At 36.7% G+C, this 20,660-nt stretch overlaps 1 protein-coding gene across 3 annotated transcripts in view; it reads right to left on the bottom strand.

Annotated features, from left to right (window-relative positions):
* The window catches only part of ANO10 (anoctamin 10), a 121,279-nt gene that overhangs the window by 38,050 nt on the left and 62,569 nt on the right, over nt 1-20,660 (bottom strand). For all 3 annotated transcript variants that reach the window (XM_054273694.1, XM_054273693.1, XM_054273692.1), the window contains one exon: nt 2,927-3,043. In XM_054273694.1, the coding sequence (XP_054129669.1) occupies nt 2,927-3,043 (117 nt within the window). The remainder of the gene's footprint in view (nt 1-2,926; nt 3,044-20,660) is intronic.

Raw genomic sequence — 20,660 nt, 5'->3', positions numbered from 1 at the left:
TTGCTCCTGCTCCTCTTCCAAGAATCTTGATCCATAATCTCTTTAGTACTCTACAAAGAAGTTCACATTAATTTACTTTCTGCCCCAGGTCCCATCAAAAACAGAGTCTAACCAGCCTCCTCTATCATTCTTTCCATTGAAGGATACCAGGGAAATCTGAAGCAAAATCTACAGCTGTAGCACATCCTCCAATTTGGATTCAGAAAGATGAACATACTTTGTCTTGAGTTACATTAACAAACAAGTTACATAAACAAACAATACTAGAACTGTATCATAACAAAGTATTTCTCAAAATAAATCACATTATTCAACCCATTCAACAGTCTACCCCTTTTCAACAGTCTTAAACTATGTAAAGAAATGTTTCAAAGAAACAATTCAAGAGTTTCTAAAAACCTTTCCTAAAGTTTGAGAACTTCAAAACAAGACTAACATTCCAATATAAAATGACTTCTTTTTTTTTTTTATGGCATTTTTTACCCTTCAAAGTAGGATTTTTTTAACAAGCTCTAATTTTGACTATTCATCTCTATTAGAGACCAGAGACACTCCAGTCTCTAAAATCCCTTTCAAACAGACACTCAAGTCTTCAAATGGATTTGAACACAGAATAGTTACAGTCCCAATGCACCATGTTAAAAAGCAATTAACTTGGCATTAACGAAAATGTAAAAGTACTGCCACTGCCTAAAGTTAAGGATCCCAAACATAATCAATATAACTGTTCAAAGCAGCTGTATTAGGAGATCTTCTCTCCATGCACTCTATACAGAGCCCAATAATCTGTTTTGGCATCTCAGAGTTTACAGTGTGGCATTGTTAATACCCTATTTCTAATAGCTACATCCCAAGACAGCAGTACTCCAAAAGATTGTATGGTAAAACACAATGGAATGCATGTCTGGATAGCATCAAGAAAGGAATGTGATGCATACTTGCACAAAAGTATACAAACCAGTTTCTTCATAACACTTGATCCTGCAACATATTTACCCCAGATATTTATGCCTGTTGTTTTATATACATGTTTTGGGGGATTTTGTTGTTCTGATTTTTTGCTTCAAAGTAAGATATACAGCATAAATTACCATGTTGACTCTCAGTAACAAGAGGAAGAAATAGAAAATGTGCTTCTGAACAAAATGTTTTGGTATCTTCTTGCAGTGCCAACGTACTACTTTTAAATGCAGATCTTTTTCACTCAAAAAACACTACAGAACAAGGAAGAAAGTCCAAATATCTACATGTCTGTGGCATACATAGCACAGTATCAATCAGGGGAAATCTAAAAAGGTGATGGCATATACTTGCATTTAACCTACCTATCAAGGCACTTGAAACTCAGCCAATACTCTTCCCTAGATCCTTTAGGAAGTCTGAAAGCATAGGTGAGAACCAGGCCAGGTTTCTGGCTTTTGCTGAAATTCAGACTAACTTTTTGCTACTGAATTAATGAAGCAACCCTGAAAAACTGGGAATCAGGCATATATCATTGTAGGAATACACAGATGCTAGGATAGGAGATGAAGACCTAACTGCTGACATGCACACTCACAGAAAGAGACTCTGTACATATTCCAGTTGGAACATTGTGACCAAAGGTGACTATATTCACTTGGCCTTAACATTCCAGTGGGTGACCTAGTTTTGCCTGTCTACAAAATGAAAACAGAGAAAGAACATCTGAAATAGAAATGTAGTCCTGTTCCTTTTAATATTATCTAAAAATCCCATGAGATTCCCTGGCCAGCTCCTGGTAACTTCATATTGACCTACTAGAGAAAAACAAAACAAAACAAAACAATCAGGCATTAGATACAACTGTGATTTGGATTATGTTTGTCAGGGCTGATTAAGAAAGACAGCACCGACCTCAATAGTGATGTTCTAGTATCACACAAAACTGTAGGATTTTAACTACAAAAGGCAGTGGATTGCTTATAGACTCTGTTCAGAATCAAGAGATCATTTTGTCAAATGCTGCTACAGTAGACACTTTAAAAAGTAATTTTCCATTTTACACACATAATAAATAGTATAGAGGAGTTTACACATGTGCATGTCAAGCACACAAACAACACGTTCACGTAAAACCACCATCTAAAGTACGAAAATATCTGAAACAACAAGAAATAGGGAAACCAGTCTCTGCAGCTCAATGCTGGAGTTTTTATTCTTAGCTAATTTTCTGGTATGTAAGATAGTTTAGAAATCCCATCTAGCATTGTACAGTCAGAAACTCCTAAAGAATGCCATCATTGCAAAACCAGCTCTGTAGGATCTCTATATCCTACTGAAGCCAATCCCATGCAACTCTTCATCTCTTGTGGTCTCCTCCACTGACTCTACAGAATCATTGGCTAAAACAGAAATTTTCATTAAAACAATCTAGTTTCTTATTTTCCTAAATTGCTTTGGAATGTTTGTTAAGTATATTGCAGAATATACATTTTTACGCAATAAAATGAGACTACTGTATGGACAGTAAAATAGGGCAACATTACTATTTCCTCTCAACACAATTATTTCAAACATGTTCAGACTATTTACAATTTCTGATTACTACTAGAGCCAAGTTAACTGTTTACTTGTGATGGTATTTCAGAAATGAAAGAAATTCTAGTGTTGTAATAACAAATACCTCCAGGAGTTGAAACGAGATTTCATAGAGCCTAATTTCCTTAAATGTGACAATATAAACAAAGTATGCTTGCACACACGAGGACAACAGACATTATAAGGTGCCACACTACCAGTCACACCAGGAATTTCAAGCTGTCTGAAAGGGGACATCATTTTCCTGGAGTGGATTTGCATATAATGGTGGGTTGGAAGGACAGACAAATATGTCAAAGCTCTCTGCTCCACTCCTTAAGTAATGATGGATTAAGAGAAAATGAAGCTGCATCTGAAATGCTCCTACCTGTTGTTTGAGAGCCTCTAAAGATTCAAATTCCAATTTGGCGAGTTTCATCTGGATATCTCTTGGTTTATCAGGAATTACAAATGCCATGATAAACTTTATTGCTAGTAGCAAGTGCTGTGAAAAAAAAAGGAAAAAGAAAAATGTTGTTTTATAGAGTTTGAATCGTGGAGAAAACAGCATAATATTCCTAAATTTTAGTAACAGAGGTATAAACAATGATTTCTTGTGACATGTACAACATAGCTCACTATAACCACATTAAGCCTCAGCTACTCCATATTTTTTCTGTTTGCAGTCATTCATGATTTGAATCTAAACACAGATAGTCTGCCTTATTTCCATAGTAATCCTATTTTCACTATATACTATAACATTCTAATTGAATTTTGTATTTGTGATTCCAGATAAAATAATAGCTTTTAACATGTATTATTGGTGTATAGGAATTGAATATAGTATATACTGCACCCAGTATATACAGTTTCAGAGTGAATTTTTTTACATGTATATAAATATATATATACACACACAAATAAAATCCTTAAGGAAGTGGCACACCCATGACAGAAACTTTTCAGGAAATGGAGAAACATTCCATATATAAGATGTCAAATCAGTCCTAATTTATTGCAAAATTAGAGACTGAGCAGTCTCTAAATTTCACTTAAATATGCACGATCTCACAAAACACAAATGCCAAACTGTCAAGTCAGTAGTTTTGTTTCTTCATTTATGTCAACTACAATCTAAATAATAAATCTTCTTCTATCAAGGCCTGAGCTGACAATATACTGCATATTTGTAAGCAGGAACTTGCTCCCAGCTGAGAAAGATAAAGCAACACTGAAATGTGCCTTATATGTTATATATGCTTAACTTCAAGCACATGCTTACACCGCCATGATGATACTCATGAAGGTGCTTAAATTCAGGTAGCACATACAAACTATTTCCCAAATTCCCTCGAATTTTAAAATATAAAATGAAGCAAAGCAGTACTCCTCTCTGAAATACTATCTTGCTGAGCTGTCTGATCTTTATGGACTTGGGCACACAAATAACAACATAACAGACAAAAAAATCCCTCAGATTATGGTATTACACAAGCAAGAAGCTAATGAAAATACTACAAGCTTCAAAGAAGCTGTGATGAAATTCTAAACAAGCTAATATATAAGAATTAAAGTAAAAAGTATGATTATGGTAACAAGAGACAAAGAGCCATATGTTAAAATATTTCTTAAAATGTATTGCAGAAACGTAGGTCAAAGAAACAAACATTACAAGGAATAATACCTTCTTTAAAGAGGTGAAAGAAAGGCTGAAAATTGATACAATCAACAAACAAAGACTAAAAGTTTAATGAATCAACTGGTATTGATTTGTGTGTAATGCAATGATTAATACCATATTATTAAAAAAATTATGTCATCAGTACAACTTTCTCTCCCTCATTTAGATTTTCCTTTTCCCCTCTAGTTAATACTGTCTGCTACTAAGAAACCTTTTTTCCAAAAAAAAATGATAGCAAATAATGTTGGTTTATGCTAAAAACACACAGCAATAAAACAAGGATCAGAGTCAGCTCTGGAGGAATTTCTTAAATGCAAAAAGGTAAAATGCTGAAAACAACAACTGAACAAGACAAACAATACTCCTATGCAGAAGTCATAAGTAATCACAGGTTGAAAGGGGAGTAACTAACCCACAGATAAAATTTTGATGTGTAAATGTAAAAATGAAGAGATCAGATTGGGAATTACTCAAAACTAAATAACAGAATTGGGCTAAAATCTTATGCTTAAGGCAGAATTAACAAAAATCGAGGTATCCAGAGAATGATATTTATCTGAAAAGTTACAAAGAACAGTTAAAAAGAGACAGCATCACACAGAGTCACTTCTAGATGCCTGAAGTCCTTTGCACTGGGGTTCATCTCACATTACTTAACCAAAAAAAAAAGTATTTTTGAAATCATATTAAGGAGTGAAAATCAAAGTTTGCAACTGTAATTATTCAAGCACTGCCTCTTGAGGAATTTAAAAAAAAACATGAGACAAGTGAGTAACTTTATACAGAGACTTCAAAGTAGTTCCAAATTCAAACAGCTTTTAAGAAAATACAACAAATATTTTCAAGGAAATGTAAATAATATTATGGAGGATAGAGACTGCCTAAGTTTTTCCCATTTTTAATACAGGTGAGGAAGGAATAGAAGAGACATCTAGGGAAATCAGAGCAAAACCCAACAAAACCACTGCATTTAATCGTGGAAAACACTCTATCTTTTAAAATAAATTTAGAAGAGCAACATGTTTTAAATTGCTTTTCCATGTAATGACTTTTACTGCAGGATTACCTAACTAGTTCCTTGTCAGAAATTAGTTTTCATGCAAGCACTACTCAGCCAACATACACAACGACACAGCCTTAAACAAGAAGGCAGACCCTCTGACTCATCTTCAAGCCAGAGAGGGATCAGAAGTTGGAGCACAGATGTGGGAAGTCACTACTTTTGCCTGGCCACTGTCATGTCTTTCCTAGGCATCCACTAAAAGCCATTGTTAAAAAAAAATAAATTAAAAATTACAGGTTAGGTAGACCTTTGGTTTACTCTTCTGAATGGCTTTTTAATGTTCTTTTCCCTCCCATGGAAACAAACCTTTACCAGTCATAAAGTGCCCAGACTGTGGGGGATGTCCCTGTGCGCAAGACCTGCAACTTCAGAAAACACACTGGACTTAGCACACTGCAGATTGAGCTCAAGCCCACCTCGTAACTCCCATGAACCTGAAAAGAGCCAGCAGATAAACAGCCTCCCCTGGATTACTTTTCCAGCTGTTCATATTTGCAAATTTAGAACAGTATTAATAAAACTGTCAAGGCAGAAATTATGAATCTGGGTCATGTGATGCATGAAACCTCTTGAAAATAAATGGATCTATTTTATTAACAGTTTATATTTCATTTTGAAATTGTAACTTGATAAAGGAAATGTAAGTAGTTATTCAAGAGAAATTGAAGGGAAAAACAGGGAGTTGAGTAGTTAAGTTCATTATTTCAGTCACATTCCCATACTGATTTCTTAATCTGGTTTAGTATAACTCCTGAAAGTCAGATCCACAAAAAGCAGACATCTGCTTTCAAAAAAGAAATGTCTAAGGAGTATAGTATAAATCACCAGAAGACAAGATTTACTTTCATTACATTAACACTAGTATGAATATGTTATAAACCAAAATACTAAAGTTTATCCAAATTTACTACACTAGCATGAATGTACCTGTTCAATATTTAAAATATCTTCATAGAGCTGATTTTTGGTTTGGGGTTATTTTATTTTGGTTTTTTGGTTTTTTTTTTTTTTCTGAAACCAGGTTACAAACCCAACCATGATTTCTATCTGCAACCATTAAAAAGCAGTGAAAGGCAAGAACATGCCTTTCATGATTACAAGAGAACTATTCCACTGTGAGCAACACCCAGGGTAACATTCCCACAAGTTGTAAGTTCTCCAATGCCAACAGCAAGGTCCCCTCTCATTTTGCAGTGTGCCAAGTGAGCACACAAACAGCACTGAACCTCTTCCCCTTGATAAATGCAGTGCCATCAAACTTGTGGTCCTGTGCCAGGTGCTTGGTGAGCCAGAAGAACTATTCTGTTCTGCAAAGCCACCAACACGAGCAGAAGCAGCAGCAGCAGCTGTGTTTTGCAGCAGTGGGTCCCCAACCTCACCTCTTCCAAAACAAAAATTGCCAATTAGGGTTAAATTCCTGAAATTATGAACAGTAATTTGATTTCTATAGTGGATTTCCCACAGCAATTCCTGACAAAATCTACTCAACTGAAGAAAAAAAAGAAAAAAAAAAACACCTAAAAAGCCAGTAGCTGTGCTGTTGATAAAGTGCATTCCAAACATCAGCTTGGGGAGACATTAATATAATTTTGCATCAAAAGTCTATTTTATAATCTACTACTTATAGAAACTTTCAATTAAAGTCAGAAATCTGGACCTAGACTAGCCTAGAACCAGTCCATACTCTGAAGCAAGGTGGTCTCTGGTAACCAACTGCACAAGTGAAGAAGCCAACACCTGAGAACAGCTCCTCATTTGAACCTCTGTCCTCTGCTGGCCTTTGCCAAAGGAAAGTATCACAGCAAAATCATGTTGTTGTGAGAGCAGAGGGCAGGGAGATCATTAGTTTCCTTGCTAGGACTCCAGATCACAGTGTTCTGACATTAAAATAAGCTAAATTCAAACACTATGAACAGATAAAACAAAATAAAACAAAACAAAAATGCAACCAAAAAAAACCCCAAAAAGCCACCAAACCAAATTTTATCTTCTAGTGGCAACAGTTTTTAGTTTAGCGGGTCTTGCATGTTTCTGAGAGGAGCAAAAATCGCAGGAGGAAAGTGAAAAGTAATTCTGTCAGGGAAGCAATATAGGCAAAGAAAAATTTTCATAAAGCTCAGGAAGTTCAATTAAATTAAACTGTCTTTAATTGGTGTCAATATGAGCAAACATTTCTGTAATATACATAAGAAGAAAGCATGACCAGACCTCCCTTCCCTCCTGTAGTCTGAACTGGCTGCAACAGAGAGCCTTGCTAACAAGACAGAATTATCATAGCTAAGGGACTTTAAAAAGGGCCTTTCTTCTGCTACTCCAAAAAATGCTGCTTTTAAAATCACATATCCCATATATTATCATAAAATTTTTCTTTCAAAATTTCACTTTATCCAAAAACATGTCCAAATCCTGGGAGAGAAGAGGGGAGAAATGACAAAAAGTTATTATGTATTGGATCTATTTCATGGTTTCTTCACCTCTCCCATTAAACTTCTCTTCCACAAACATCCACATGCACACACTTACAATCCTAACACCTGCCACAATCTGTAAGCTCCATCTACTCTATCTATTTATTTATTCCCAAAGCAGCATAGCCCATTTCTCCCTCATTTCAGCCTCCTCCCTGCTGAAACTCCAGGGAAACACTAGGACTGAAGGGCAGCCTTCCTGCCTCAGATCCAATTCCTCTTGCCACTCCAGCACAGTGAAATGTGTCGCAGTTCTCAACTGGAATATGCTCAGTACAGGTGGAAATTTCATGTGCTTACACCTGATGTGCTTCTTTAAGACATTACAAAGCACATAAACCAGAGATGTTTCAGAAGCTTGTATCTTTGCCAAGTTGGGACAGTTTTCTAATAGGAGCATCCCAAAGCACATTCTTTAGATCAGAGTGAAACTTCTGTCAGCCTGCACGCTGCTACCTCAGAGCACAAACACAATGCGTCAACACAACAATAATCTGATTTTTATATATTTATAAATAGCCTACCTTTATTTCTTTACCTATAGATCTTCAACTTTCACAAAAGGTGGAAGGCATTTACTTAAAATACAAAACCTCAAAACTCCGAACTTAAAAGAACCTGTCCAGCAGGGAGAGTTTCAGCCTGTCCCATTAAAGTGTGGCTGAGGCAGATGCAAGTGAGCAGACGCTTATTACAGAACGTGGTGGGCAGCGTGAGCAGACAGCATTATCCGGTCCATTTATCATCTGTAACAGAACATCCCTTTCCTCCCCTCACATCCTGATCACACACACACACGCACAGAGGCTGCCCAAGGAAACCTGGCAGCTCCATTTCTGCCAGAACGTTTCACAGACTGTCAGAAGAGCAGGAGCAGATCACCCATCTTCTGTTCACTGCACCAGCACATTTGAAACCTGGACACGCTCAACAGAGTGCTTAAGCTTATGTTTAGTTTTAAGCATATCTATGAATATACTTAGGTTCAGAAAAACATTTAAGCCTGAAAATGCCCAAGTCATTTGCAGAATGTGGATCTTAAAATTGAATGGCTGAATCACGGTGCTTTCTTTTTTTCCTGGAGGTGGCTGAATGCAACATGTATTAAATTAATGAGTTTGAAAGGAAAAATGCCAGCGTGCATGGTGTTTCCTTGCATTTACACTTTAGAAACTGCTTTAGGTAGAGCAGAAGTCCTGGTCTGTATTTTTACTAGCAATCCACTGTAAAATGTCACAAGTAGAAATCTATGCTGAAAAAGATACCAGGTTTAATATGCAGTTATATTTCAAAGTAAAAAGTATTAAACTGCATCATGAGAATCTGGGCTCATTTTACCAGCTCTGGTCTCTAGAAGAACTGAAACACACCTCTTTCCAGATAAGTCTGTCTTACGCCTTAAAACTAATTAAGTGGTTTCTCTCAGAAAAAGCAAATTTATTCTGAATACTACAATTGCTTTATATACTATCAAAATGGAAAAAGAAAAAAAAAGTAGACATTTCCAGACCAGCACTTCTGGGCAAGAGACTTACAAATAAGACAACAAGAAAGAGGTTTTTCTTAAGTAAACAAAAAAAGAAAAAGTTAAGATAATCTCTAAGGAAACAGATTCTGTGCTCATGTTTCCAGGAAGCAACTGCAGAAGCAATGAGTTAAGCAAAGCAAAAAATAAAATACTGCAAACATCATCTCCTAGTGAGGAAACTGGTCTTTTCTACCCTTACATATTTTTGTACTCTCCTTCTGTTTTCAAGAAGAACTCTAGAAGACTGGTTGGAAAGCAAGCACAGCAAGCCAGTCCTATTTCTGGAATTTACTCCTGATCTTGGAAAGCCCTAGAAAATATTTAAATTATAATAATAAAATTATATAATATGTCTAAATTAAATAGATATAAATTAAAACATGTCAATTAAATAAACAAATATTTATTAAATCAGGGGAAGTCAAATAAATATTCTATCAAGAGATATACTAATAAACTCAAAAGCCCAAGTAATCTGGTCAGTTACATAATTGTGAGTATTTTTCTGTCTTATGGCACCATCATGCTTTCTAGCAATTCAATTTTTTTTTTTTAGAAACAAATTTTCTAATTGCTTATAACTTATTTTTACTAGTGTTTAAACCACAGCTGTTACATATCATATTCAGCCAGTAATGAACTAAAGCATTATCTGGTTTTTATTAGACTTTTGGAAAAGATTTAGAAGCCCAACTGTTCTCTGCAATTTTCTCCAACAATAACAGCTAAGATGGGAGGCAGCCCAAAATCTTTAGAAATTTTGTCACCAACTTACCTGGCACTGGAAAAAACCCATTAGTTCATTACTTCTCACCATATACATTTCTGTTCAAGGCTTTTATGGATATTTTACACCGGGATTTTAAGCCTACCTTCAAGACTGAAGTATGAAAAAAAGAGGGCCAAGTGCTAGCAGAGAGGGTGTTTTATACCAAGCCATACAAACATACCCAAGCAGCATTTCCCCCTCTCTCCAGGGAAATTGCAATTTTTTTGTATCTATCACTACAAATTAAGGATTCAGCATGTTCTAGAAACACCCGCTGAAAGAAAAAATTCTAAATAAAATGTCTTCTGGTATCAGTCTTCCACAGAGACGCCTAATTGACTGCAGCTTGGGAAAAAGCAGTTGACCCAATAATCTTGTTGTATAAACACAGCACATTCTGTGACACAAAATATTTTATGATACAGCACACTTGCAAAACTGTCTGTATAAAAGCCTCTATAAAACTCCGGCATACACAAATGAGTGTTTCAGACATGTTACAGGAACAAGATTTTTCTCACATTCATTTATTTAATCCTGTAGTCAATTCAGAAGACATGTAAAAAATCACTGCAGCTGTAAATTTTTCTTGGAGGTTGTAAGTATCTGCTAATGGTTAATTTTACAGTAACCCAACAGTCTTCAAACCAACACGATAATACACCCCTCTCTATGTTACCATTAGGTAATCCTGAAGTGTTTTGGCACAATGCTTATCTCAATTTATGGCCAGCGTTTAATAGGAACTGGGATGAGAGTTGCCAAAAGCCAAATTAGCTAATGCTGTATGTAATGAACAGCAGAGCTTTGATCATGCTCTGAAATAAATTCCAAGTGAAAAGTGGAAAGAAGGATGGCCATGGAATTAAAATTGACAGTATGATTAATACAAGCCATATGAAGGTGCCTCTTAGCTGATTGCTAACGTTACATATTGGCTTCCACACTGACAGGTATAGTTTACTGTCAAAATGCCCTAATGCTTCACATCAAAGAAGGGGGGGGGAAATTGCCATTTTCTATTAATTTGTAAAACTTATACTTTTTTCTACATTTAAGTCATACATTTTTCTCTGTGAAAAGAGAGAAATTATGGCATGAGTCACTGTACTTATGCATTGTAAGGAATTCTGTTCACCAGGGCTCAAAAATTCCTCCTTGGTTGGATGACCTGTGATTAGTAAGGAGATATGAAGCACCATTTCTGCCAGGGTTTTAAAACTGTTAGTTCAGTAATAAACAGAATTTGTCACCTACTGCAAATATCACAGATTTTAGGAACTCTTTCTTCCTGCCTCAACCAAACCTCACTTGTCCTCGTCCAAGCTGAAGTGAACACAGGTCCTGCTGAGCTATGGACAGATTCAGCAAAGATATCAAAATGTACACATAGGAAAGCAAATCCACTGTACTTCAACAAGCCTTACAGATGGTTTTCCCAAAACTGTAGGGTGGTTCTGGAGACTGAAAGACAATGAGATTATCTTTTTTTTCCCCACAGTTTGAAAACTGGCGATAAATGGGTGATGGGAAAGGTGATGTAGCATCTACATTATAATTTAAGCTATTTTAAACATTGAAATTTATGTTCTGTCACCTTGACAGCAAGAAACAAAAATGGTAACTGGTGTTTAGTTTTAAGGTTGAAATCTCAGCCAGTCATTCTTCAAGATGATACACACTTTATCTTTTAACTTTAACTGTGAATAACAAGTTCTCCAACTAGACGCATTGCATTATATTTACAGGCATTTGCTTATTTCTCTCACAACTCCCTGGCTGTAGTCTTAGGATGCTTTCAAAACTGATTCACAAAAACATTCATCCTAGTGAAAAATCTCTTTGCCTTACAACACCAAGATAAATAAAGAACCATAACTGAATAAACATGTTTTAAACAAAACATAGTGTTTCACCACACTGCCAATGCATCTTCAGTGAATGAGTCAAGATTTTAGTGTAATGCACAGCTTTCTTCCTACTATATTGCATTCACCCTGTTCTAAATGGTTTGCTTTGCTCTACTTCTGTTTGAAGCTGTAAGTAAATTCTGTAGGACATGGCACATTTTTTAATCTGGACCAAAAGGTGACTCATGCAATGTTAAATAATAAACAAAATGTCACAGGCATGACTCATCAGAGAATAAACCAACGGTATTGCAATATATCACACTCTAATCTGCAGATTGTCGTCTCTATTCCTGTGCAGTTTTAATCAAAATGAATTAATTGAAAAGGGTCCAATAAAACTAGCTAATCTGAAACAATTATGGAGGGAAAAATCACAACTGACTATTTTTCATATTGGGAACTCAACACCTGCATTTCTTCCTGTAAAAACTAAGGGGTTTTTTTGTCAGAACTATACAAAGTCAAATAATCCTTTGATTTTCTATAAAGGTCAGGAGGAAAGCTTTCCATTCAACTGGAGTATTTTATTAAACATTGCAGCAGGTGTTTGGATATGCTGCCAACTCCTAAAAAGCTTTCATTAAAACGGTATCTTAAAAAAAAATAAAGACCTATACATCCTCCTCAAGCCCTCTCTGTCTGTCTTTTCTCTGGATGGGTATTCACAAAATTACACGCCATTTTCTCTGGTTTGGAACACCATTACCTGCCCTAGCTATAAAAAGAGTTCTTCATCAAAGCTGCTGGAAGCTTGCCATGCAATTCTCACATCAGCTTTTATGGCCATTGCAGATCCCTGCCACAGAGTACAGCCCAGAGTTTAGCCTTAGCTGCTAACCTGCTTCAGCTTCTTAGGAACATAATTGGTTTGTTCCAGCTGACAAAAAGGGAATCTTTAACTGTGTGCCAAATTCACCTTTGAGACAAAATCCTGCAGTTAATGCTGAACTCTTGGTGTCATCTGCAAGTAATGGAGTTTTGCAGCAATAACACACCTCCTAACTTTATGCACTCAAATAAAAGCAGCCTAAGAAACACTTCCAGAACTTTTCATGTCTTTAAGGAATGCAAAGCCCTTGGAAAGGTGTATTCTTCACAAGAGAGGAAGAACAAGCCATGCTCTACACAGTGGCATTCAGTGATGCTGTCAAGTGCTTCTGTCAGCTGAGAAATGTGAGTCAGAATGTGAATCCCAGCACAAAGATTACAAAGCAGTAATTCCTATACCCTGGGATACACACAGCTCCATCAGTGCAGTACTGTTCCCCAAAAATATCAACATAACCCAACATTTACAGCTTGACAAATTCAGTGGGGATTTGTGACATCTCAAAAAATTCATGCTTGAAACAGAAGAGATTGTCAATTGAACTCCGATGTATAAGGAGAAATGAATACCAGCAAATATGATAATACATCAACAAATGCCTTTACTTACTCATTTAAGAGTTTTTTTTCTGAGACTTGGTAGTTTGCCTTTTGGAACTACAGTAAGAACAGAAAGCCAACAGTTTAATCTCAGTGGTGTAAGAGCTTTGACAACATGTAGTGAGCACAACTTCTCATCTCCCTACAAACAGCAAGGCTGAAAGCAAAATTTAAAAAAAAAGATAAAAAATAAAATTAAAAAGCTCTATTTACAGATTTAATTGGAATTTTAAGACCATTTGGAGAAAGACCAACTTGCAGCAAGGGCTCAGCATCACTTTGTTGCTATGAAACACTACCATACAGGAATAATCAGCCATAAAAACCTGCAGCTGACTCGTTCCATGGCAGAAATGATCTCAGCTGAGAAGGACACTTTCAATTTAAAATAAAGTAAGTAGCAATTTTGAACATGGCTCTGAAATATACCTCAAGAATCTCAAACTGCTAACACTGAGATGTCAGACAAGCTCCTGGACCTTAGTAACTAAATCTGAACCAGTCCTTGTGTAATTATCACAATGCACCAAGCAGAGACAGGAGGAAAACTGAGACACTTCACGCATGAATGTCAACAGAACTGACCCAGGCTGTCCTGAGATTCTGATCCGCCCAGGGACTAAAGGAAGAAATCACCTCTACCTGTGGTAGTAGTAGAAGGTCTGCTACTAATAATTCAAAGAGGTAATACAATACCAAAAAGAACATTATCTCAGCTTCAAAACTCATTCTGGGAATGAGAGAAAGCTGTGAAGAGGCATTACCTCACTACAAGAGTAACTTCTGGCAACGGTGACTCGGGCTTGCTGTGAACCAGGACGATGGTGTTACAGAAGTATGTATCCACAGACTTTGAGTTTTGAACCAGTCCTGAGTCTGCACACAGAGACTGATGAAAAGTAGGTATTTACTTCCTGAATCTGGGGACCATTTGTACTTACTGATTTGCCTTATGATCAGACTGAAAAGTAATACTCTTTCTTCTCTTGAGTTAACAAAATGCTGGAAATGAAAGTATTCTACAGTGCCTTTCCCTCTGCTTGTAGATGAAGCAAGTTATTGCTCCTTTTTTGTGCTAAGTATGGGTAAGGAGAGTTCTTCAGGACAAGTGAGAGAAGCATAGAGAAAAAGGCAAAAACATGTACAAGAAATGTGAATGCACATTCCTGTACAATGAAAGTACAGGACTGAGCAAAGCTGGTGCATCAGGGCAAGGCTCGCTGCAAACAAAGCGTGCCTTGGAATGGACTGTGATGCCCCAGCACTCTGCCAGCTTCCCTGCCCCCAAACAGCAATGTAAGCCAGTCCACCATCTCCACACCCTGCTGGCTCCAAAAGGGACAAGATGACTCCTGGGGTGCAGAGACAGGTACTCACCTCTAAAAATAGGCAGTCCTGGTAAACTAATGCAATTAATGTCTTCAAAAGAAACACGTTTATAGAAGTGAAAACACTGAAGGATCACAACATTTCAAATCTTTCATCCAAACAGACTCTCTCAACAGCACACGAATCTGAACTACAAACAAAACAACAGCACTGTGAACTGTCAAAACATGAACAAAATTTTCACTTTGTTGAAACCCTGCCTTTTTCCCTTAGAAGTTCTTTAAGAGCTAATACTTGAGAGAAGAAATCTCTAAAACCTCCTGGCCTAGATTTTATCTTTTTTCCCCCTTTTTTATATCCTTGACCAAGTGTTGTTTGTTAATCTAAACAGACACATCCTTGTGTACAAAAGAAGTCTTCCCAATATTCTCAAAAAGGTTAAAAAAATACAATGGGAGAACTTATCCAGGAATGCTTGAGAGGTCTAGCAGTAGTTGATATATGGGATTTTGTGGCATAACAATTAAGGAATTATCTTCTAACTTAGTAAATTGTTACACAAAGCAAAAGGTTAAAGTCATGTCAGATAACAAACAGGCTCATAAATCAGTTTGGCTATTTACATTTGTTTCCTAACATCCAGTATTTTTACTCAGAGAAGAAATATGTTTCAAACACAGGAAAAAAAATTTCTCAGTCAAGCAGTATTTGAAAGTAAGACCTTCCAACACAACAAAAATCATTAAGAGAATAAAATTGAGTATATTTTTCCTTCAAACCTTGGGAACATTACCATTCTTTGATAATACTGGATTTTGGATTAGATAAAATGCCTTCACTGTATATAGCAATTTAAAATCCATTTTTATGATGATGCACCTAAGCACCACAGATACCAAGTTCTCTCAAGCCAGAAATAGCATCTTTACTAGTCAGCAGACTAGTTCACTAGACCTGGATCACTTTCAATGGGAACAAACATATTACTCCCACATCTGAAAAGTATCTAGACTGTTTACAGAATGCACAGGGATGTCAGATGCAAACCAGAAAAGTTCAAACACTGTACTGCCTCTCCATTTGTTTTACATGACATGGTTTTTGTTTAAATTTATTTGTTTTCTGCATACCTGATCTTTTAACATTCATTGCTATGTTTCAAACACTATATCACTGAACACATAGCACATATATATCGCCCTATTTTATCCTGGCCCAGACTTTTAGAAATTTGAGTTTTCTATTGTTGCCTTGTGGGGAAGAGATTCTTTTGTTTTAAATAATTTTGCATCTTTCTATGTTGCATTTACTCATTTTTGCTTAACTTCTCTCCCACAGACAGAAAGCATTAGGTAATACAGTTCAAAACAAAAATATTTGAGGATCATTAATGTCCAGGATGCTTCTGAAGATATAAGCCATTCTTCAGAATCATTACTCTTCCAAGATGAATACTCAGACTTTGAAACCAGGTAAATGGCAGGAGTATTTTTTGTCAAATTGCCTTGCCTGAAGTGAATATAAAACATGTTTTAGCATTCTAAAATATCATTTCTAAAGGAAAGAATGCCATTGCAGAAAAGGTTTACTTAATTATCCTGTAACACTGAAAGAGAGAGAAAAAGATACAGTTGTATTGATTGGAGAGGTGCTTTGTTACCCTGTTCTGTCAGAGGTTAAGTCCTTGATCTCATTAAGGACATGTTTGGTTGTTAGTAAGGGTAATTTTTCTGACAGTGCTCTGCTTTTGAGGGACGCAGATTTAATTTATTTTGGTTGGGTTAAAAGTTCACCTCTCCATTTCTTTCCCTTCTTTTTATTCCCCGCCATGCCAGCAATCTTATCTTCACATGGCCAATTCAATTTTTTTGTCCTTTGTTTTTTTTTTTTAAAGCTTAAATATATATGGCTGACCTTTATTTTAATTTAAATTCTCCTTCATACTTTTAGAAAGTTGTCAAACTTGTTATCTTCAGGTGAACTTGTTGTGGCACAGTAAAAGTAGGGTTTTTTTTGCCCCATCAGCAGCAGGATATGTTTAATAGGATGAATTACTGGGCTTCTCTGGTCAATCTATAATTCACTCTGCCATTTCTCAACATATTCCCTTTAGAAATGTACTCTAATGCTCTTCTTGTGGCCCAAAGGTGCTATGCCTCAGGAGCCCTCAGTTCTGTATCTGGTATTAACAGTGAGGATATAACCAACACACAATTAACATGCCACTCCTGTGTAATCCAAAGACTGATGCACAAGACCCATAGTTTGCATCCAACACAGCAATCCAAACATAGTATAGTAACAGTTTAGCATTTAGGTTTACTGCAAGAATGGTAGAGATTCAATCATTAAGGAACTGCTATAAATAGAAAACCTACAGTGATGGCTCACATGCTGTTTTCAAGTGTTATGTGTCTTCTCTTTCTAGATATTTGTATAGCAACAGCATTTTAAAAGAAGATTCATTTAAAACCATATGGTTTTCTGAATATATAATGCTGCTTGTAACATTATACATAGAGCTGTTTTTCAGAATGCATACTTGTCTCTCTTAAATGCAGAAAAACAATAGATACAGCCATTATTTGCTTCAAATATAATAGATGTTTTCTTGACATAAAACACAGGTTCTTAGAGTAAGTCTGGTTAGACTGTGTCACTGTGAAAAAACTGGTATTAAGATCAGGGATCCCTTGCATTTTTCCATAAGGCAATAAGGAGTTGCAAAATCCAATTTTGCCAATAAAAACTTGCAACTGAATAGAAATTATTAAAAAGCACAATGCTAATCAAGGTTTTGGGCTTGTTTTAATTTCTTTCTTTTCCCTTGCTATGAGACTTATATTCAAAAGCTCACAACGAACATGTTAGAAATGCCAACCAGGTCTGCTATCTAAAATGCACATGCTGTAACTCTCAGTCAATAATAGGTCTAGGAGAGATGACAGAACAGACGTGCACTCCCTATGTAGTGCATCATATTTCTTCCTTGTATGCACTTAGATGCTTCCCAGTGGACAATCTATTTTTCAATAACCTGTATGAACTTCTGTTACAATCTTCTGAATAATAGATCTACTTTACACAAAGTAAAGTTACTTTATGAATTTTGCTTTTATATATTCACCTGCAAAGTAAACTCTTTATCTGAAAGTGCTTACAACTGAGCAACGCTCCATCATGAAAACAAGGTTTTTAAATTGACTAAAAGCATTTTCAAGAACACTAACTTTGTTTTTATCTTGAATGATTGCCAACACAGTTTCCAACCATGAGGGAGCAGACTTGCGTTCTCTTGCTCACTTACTCTGATGAAGCTTAAATAGTGCAAATAGCCTTTGCTATTTTGTATTTTGCTATTTTGTTTGTAGTCCATCAGCAAAGCATTCCCTCAGTGCAGAGGAAAGCCAGCTGGGAGCAGCAGCCTTCTCCTTCAGCACACACAGCAGGCAGGGGTGGGCCATGTGCTGCATGAGGATGGGTGGGACCATAAAGGCAGCGTGACTGACATAAAATTTGTAATCAGGTTCTGGGCAAGGCCATTTTAATTCAGTCCAGCTAGATACCTGCATATTCCTCAGTCCCACACACTCCATGTGCACTGATGACTCAGTCTGAGATCCTGCTCCAAACACCACAGTTTTGATCAATGACAAAAGAAGCAAGAAGGCACAGATTTATGATTAAAAAGAAAGATTAGCGCTTAATGGTGAAGCACAAGCTCATCTTACTGGCTCTTTCTTAAAACTTGAACACTAACAGCAGTTTTTCCTTTTTCCTGCAAAACTCATTTAGCTATGAAGCTCACATGACAAAAAGCCCTGTATGCCTCATAGCAGAGAGGTAGAGCAAGACTAAAAGTGGAACAAACACATCTTCCTCCACAGATTAGAGTAACAAATATTATCAAGCCAGACAATAGCTCTGGAAATGAAAAATGAAAAGCAATCCCCTATCACCACATATCTCAGAGCACGAGTTTGAAGATCATATGCTGAAAAACAGTTTCTGAGAAAGTGTCAGCATGCTCTATTTTTGTTGGCATAACCAGCAGTGCTCTAGTTCTGAAAATCAGGTCAATGCTACTTTTGTACCTACATGCAGATGCTTGAAATCAGACACCTGTATTTTATAAATTCTGTCTTACTATACAATATTTATGGTTTGTCCAAGTACTTGAATCACTGAAACAGACAAGCACCAATAATAATTACTCTGAAATTAAAGACTAGACATGCAAAGTCAGATCGAGACTTTTTTGTTGATCAAAAGTAAATTAAAGCCATGTATGAGATTTTCTTTCATCTAAGTTTAATTATCTAATAAATCAAGCGTAACCAAAGCTAGCAGGTTCCACATCCCCAGATGGCATATTGCTCCATTCCAAATGAAGGCAGGAATGACTCTCTGCAGGTATCTCTACATTCCCCTTGCCCAGACAGTAGTCTAGGCAACTGGCCTCAGACAGATACAAGCTTTCACGTTGTTAAAGGTTAGGGGAGACTTTCCAATTTATAGGATTTTAAGAGTAAATGCCATAAAAACCTCACCAGTTCAACTCATAGTGAAATAAGCACAACAGTTTTTGAGTAGAAGAAATACTCCAAAACCTTTTTATGCAGAAAAGTCACCTTGAAATATTAAAAACAGTGTAACCTATGAAACAGGAGGTACAGTTCCTAATCTGTTGTGATTACTGAAGGTAACTACTAAAGCAGTTATCTTGCTTAGGTTGTCAAGTGTGTACTTAATAGGTTCATTTACATGAATGGGTGCAGGCAGAGGTCTCACATTTTACTACGCTGAGCTCTCCAGGGCTTCCATAAAGTGTTAATGGTAATAAGTTCAGTATTTTAATAATAAGAAAAAGAAAGACTTCAGAAAACCTTTAACCTACATATGAAATACAGAATATTAGAGAAAATTTTGTCAGCTATTTTTGCATAGGTAAAGGATGCTGAGACTACAATACTGGAGAATATTTTAGAAAATGCTTGTATATGCTTTGATGTGCTCAGTCTCAACTATTTTAAAATTACTGTATTGTGCTTACACTGGATTATCAGGAGATAAACATTTTTCTAAATTTATTACTTCTGCTGGAAAAAAAACCAAACACACAAAGCTATATCTTCACTAACTCATCATCTGGGACATCCCAAACATTTGTACACGCACATCAAAAGAGTATCAGAGAAGCTGCACTGTTTTCAAGCTTCTGGAATGAAATTACAGTACACTTAATGTACAGTAAAATTACTGTATTAATTTCCTTTCCCAAAACATAAAGATCACTTCAGCTTTCTGGGTCTCTCTCATCATCATCCAGCTGTGCAGGTTTCTCTAGTGCTGAGGAAATAAACATAGAATTGTTTAGTTTGGAGAAGATCTCTATGATCAAGTCCAACTGTTAGCCCAGCCCAGCGAAGTTCATCACTAAATTGTGCCCTACGCATCACATCTACAGGTTTTTTCAATACCTCCAAGGATGGTGATTCAACCACTTCCCTGGGCAGCCTGTTCCAATGCTTAACAACCCTTTCAGTGAAGAAATTTTTCCTCATATCCAATCTAAACCTCCCCGGGACGAACTTGAGGCCATTTCCTCTTGTTCTACTGCTTGTTACTGGGGAGAAGGCACTGACTGCCACCTTGCTACAACCTCCTTTCAGGCCCTTGTAGAGAGTAAGAAGGTTCCCTCTGAGCCTCCTTCTCTCCAGGCTAAGCAATCCCAGCTCCACAGCCACTCCTCACACAGTCCTCACTCACCTCATGCTCCAGACCCTTCACCAGCTTTGCTGCCCTTCCTTGGACTCATTCCAGCACCTCAAAGTTCTTTCTGTCCCAAAACTGAGCACAGGATTTGAGGTGTGGCCTCACCAGTGCTGAGCACATAGAGACAATCACTGCCCTGGTCCTGCTGGCCACACCATTGCTGAT

This window comes from Melozone crissalis, unplaced genomic scaffold (genome assembly GCF_028551555.1).
Source record: "Melozone crissalis strain CALT ecotype California unplaced genomic scaffold, PUWL_Pcris_2 ptg000016l_1, whole genome shotgun sequence".
Classification (NCBI taxonomy): domain Eukaryota; kingdom Metazoa; phylum Chordata; class Aves; order Passeriformes; family Passerellidae; genus Melozone; species Melozone crissalis.
Note: the sequence above shows the minus strand (reverse complement) of the source record. Positions and strands in the feature narration are given on the sequence as shown.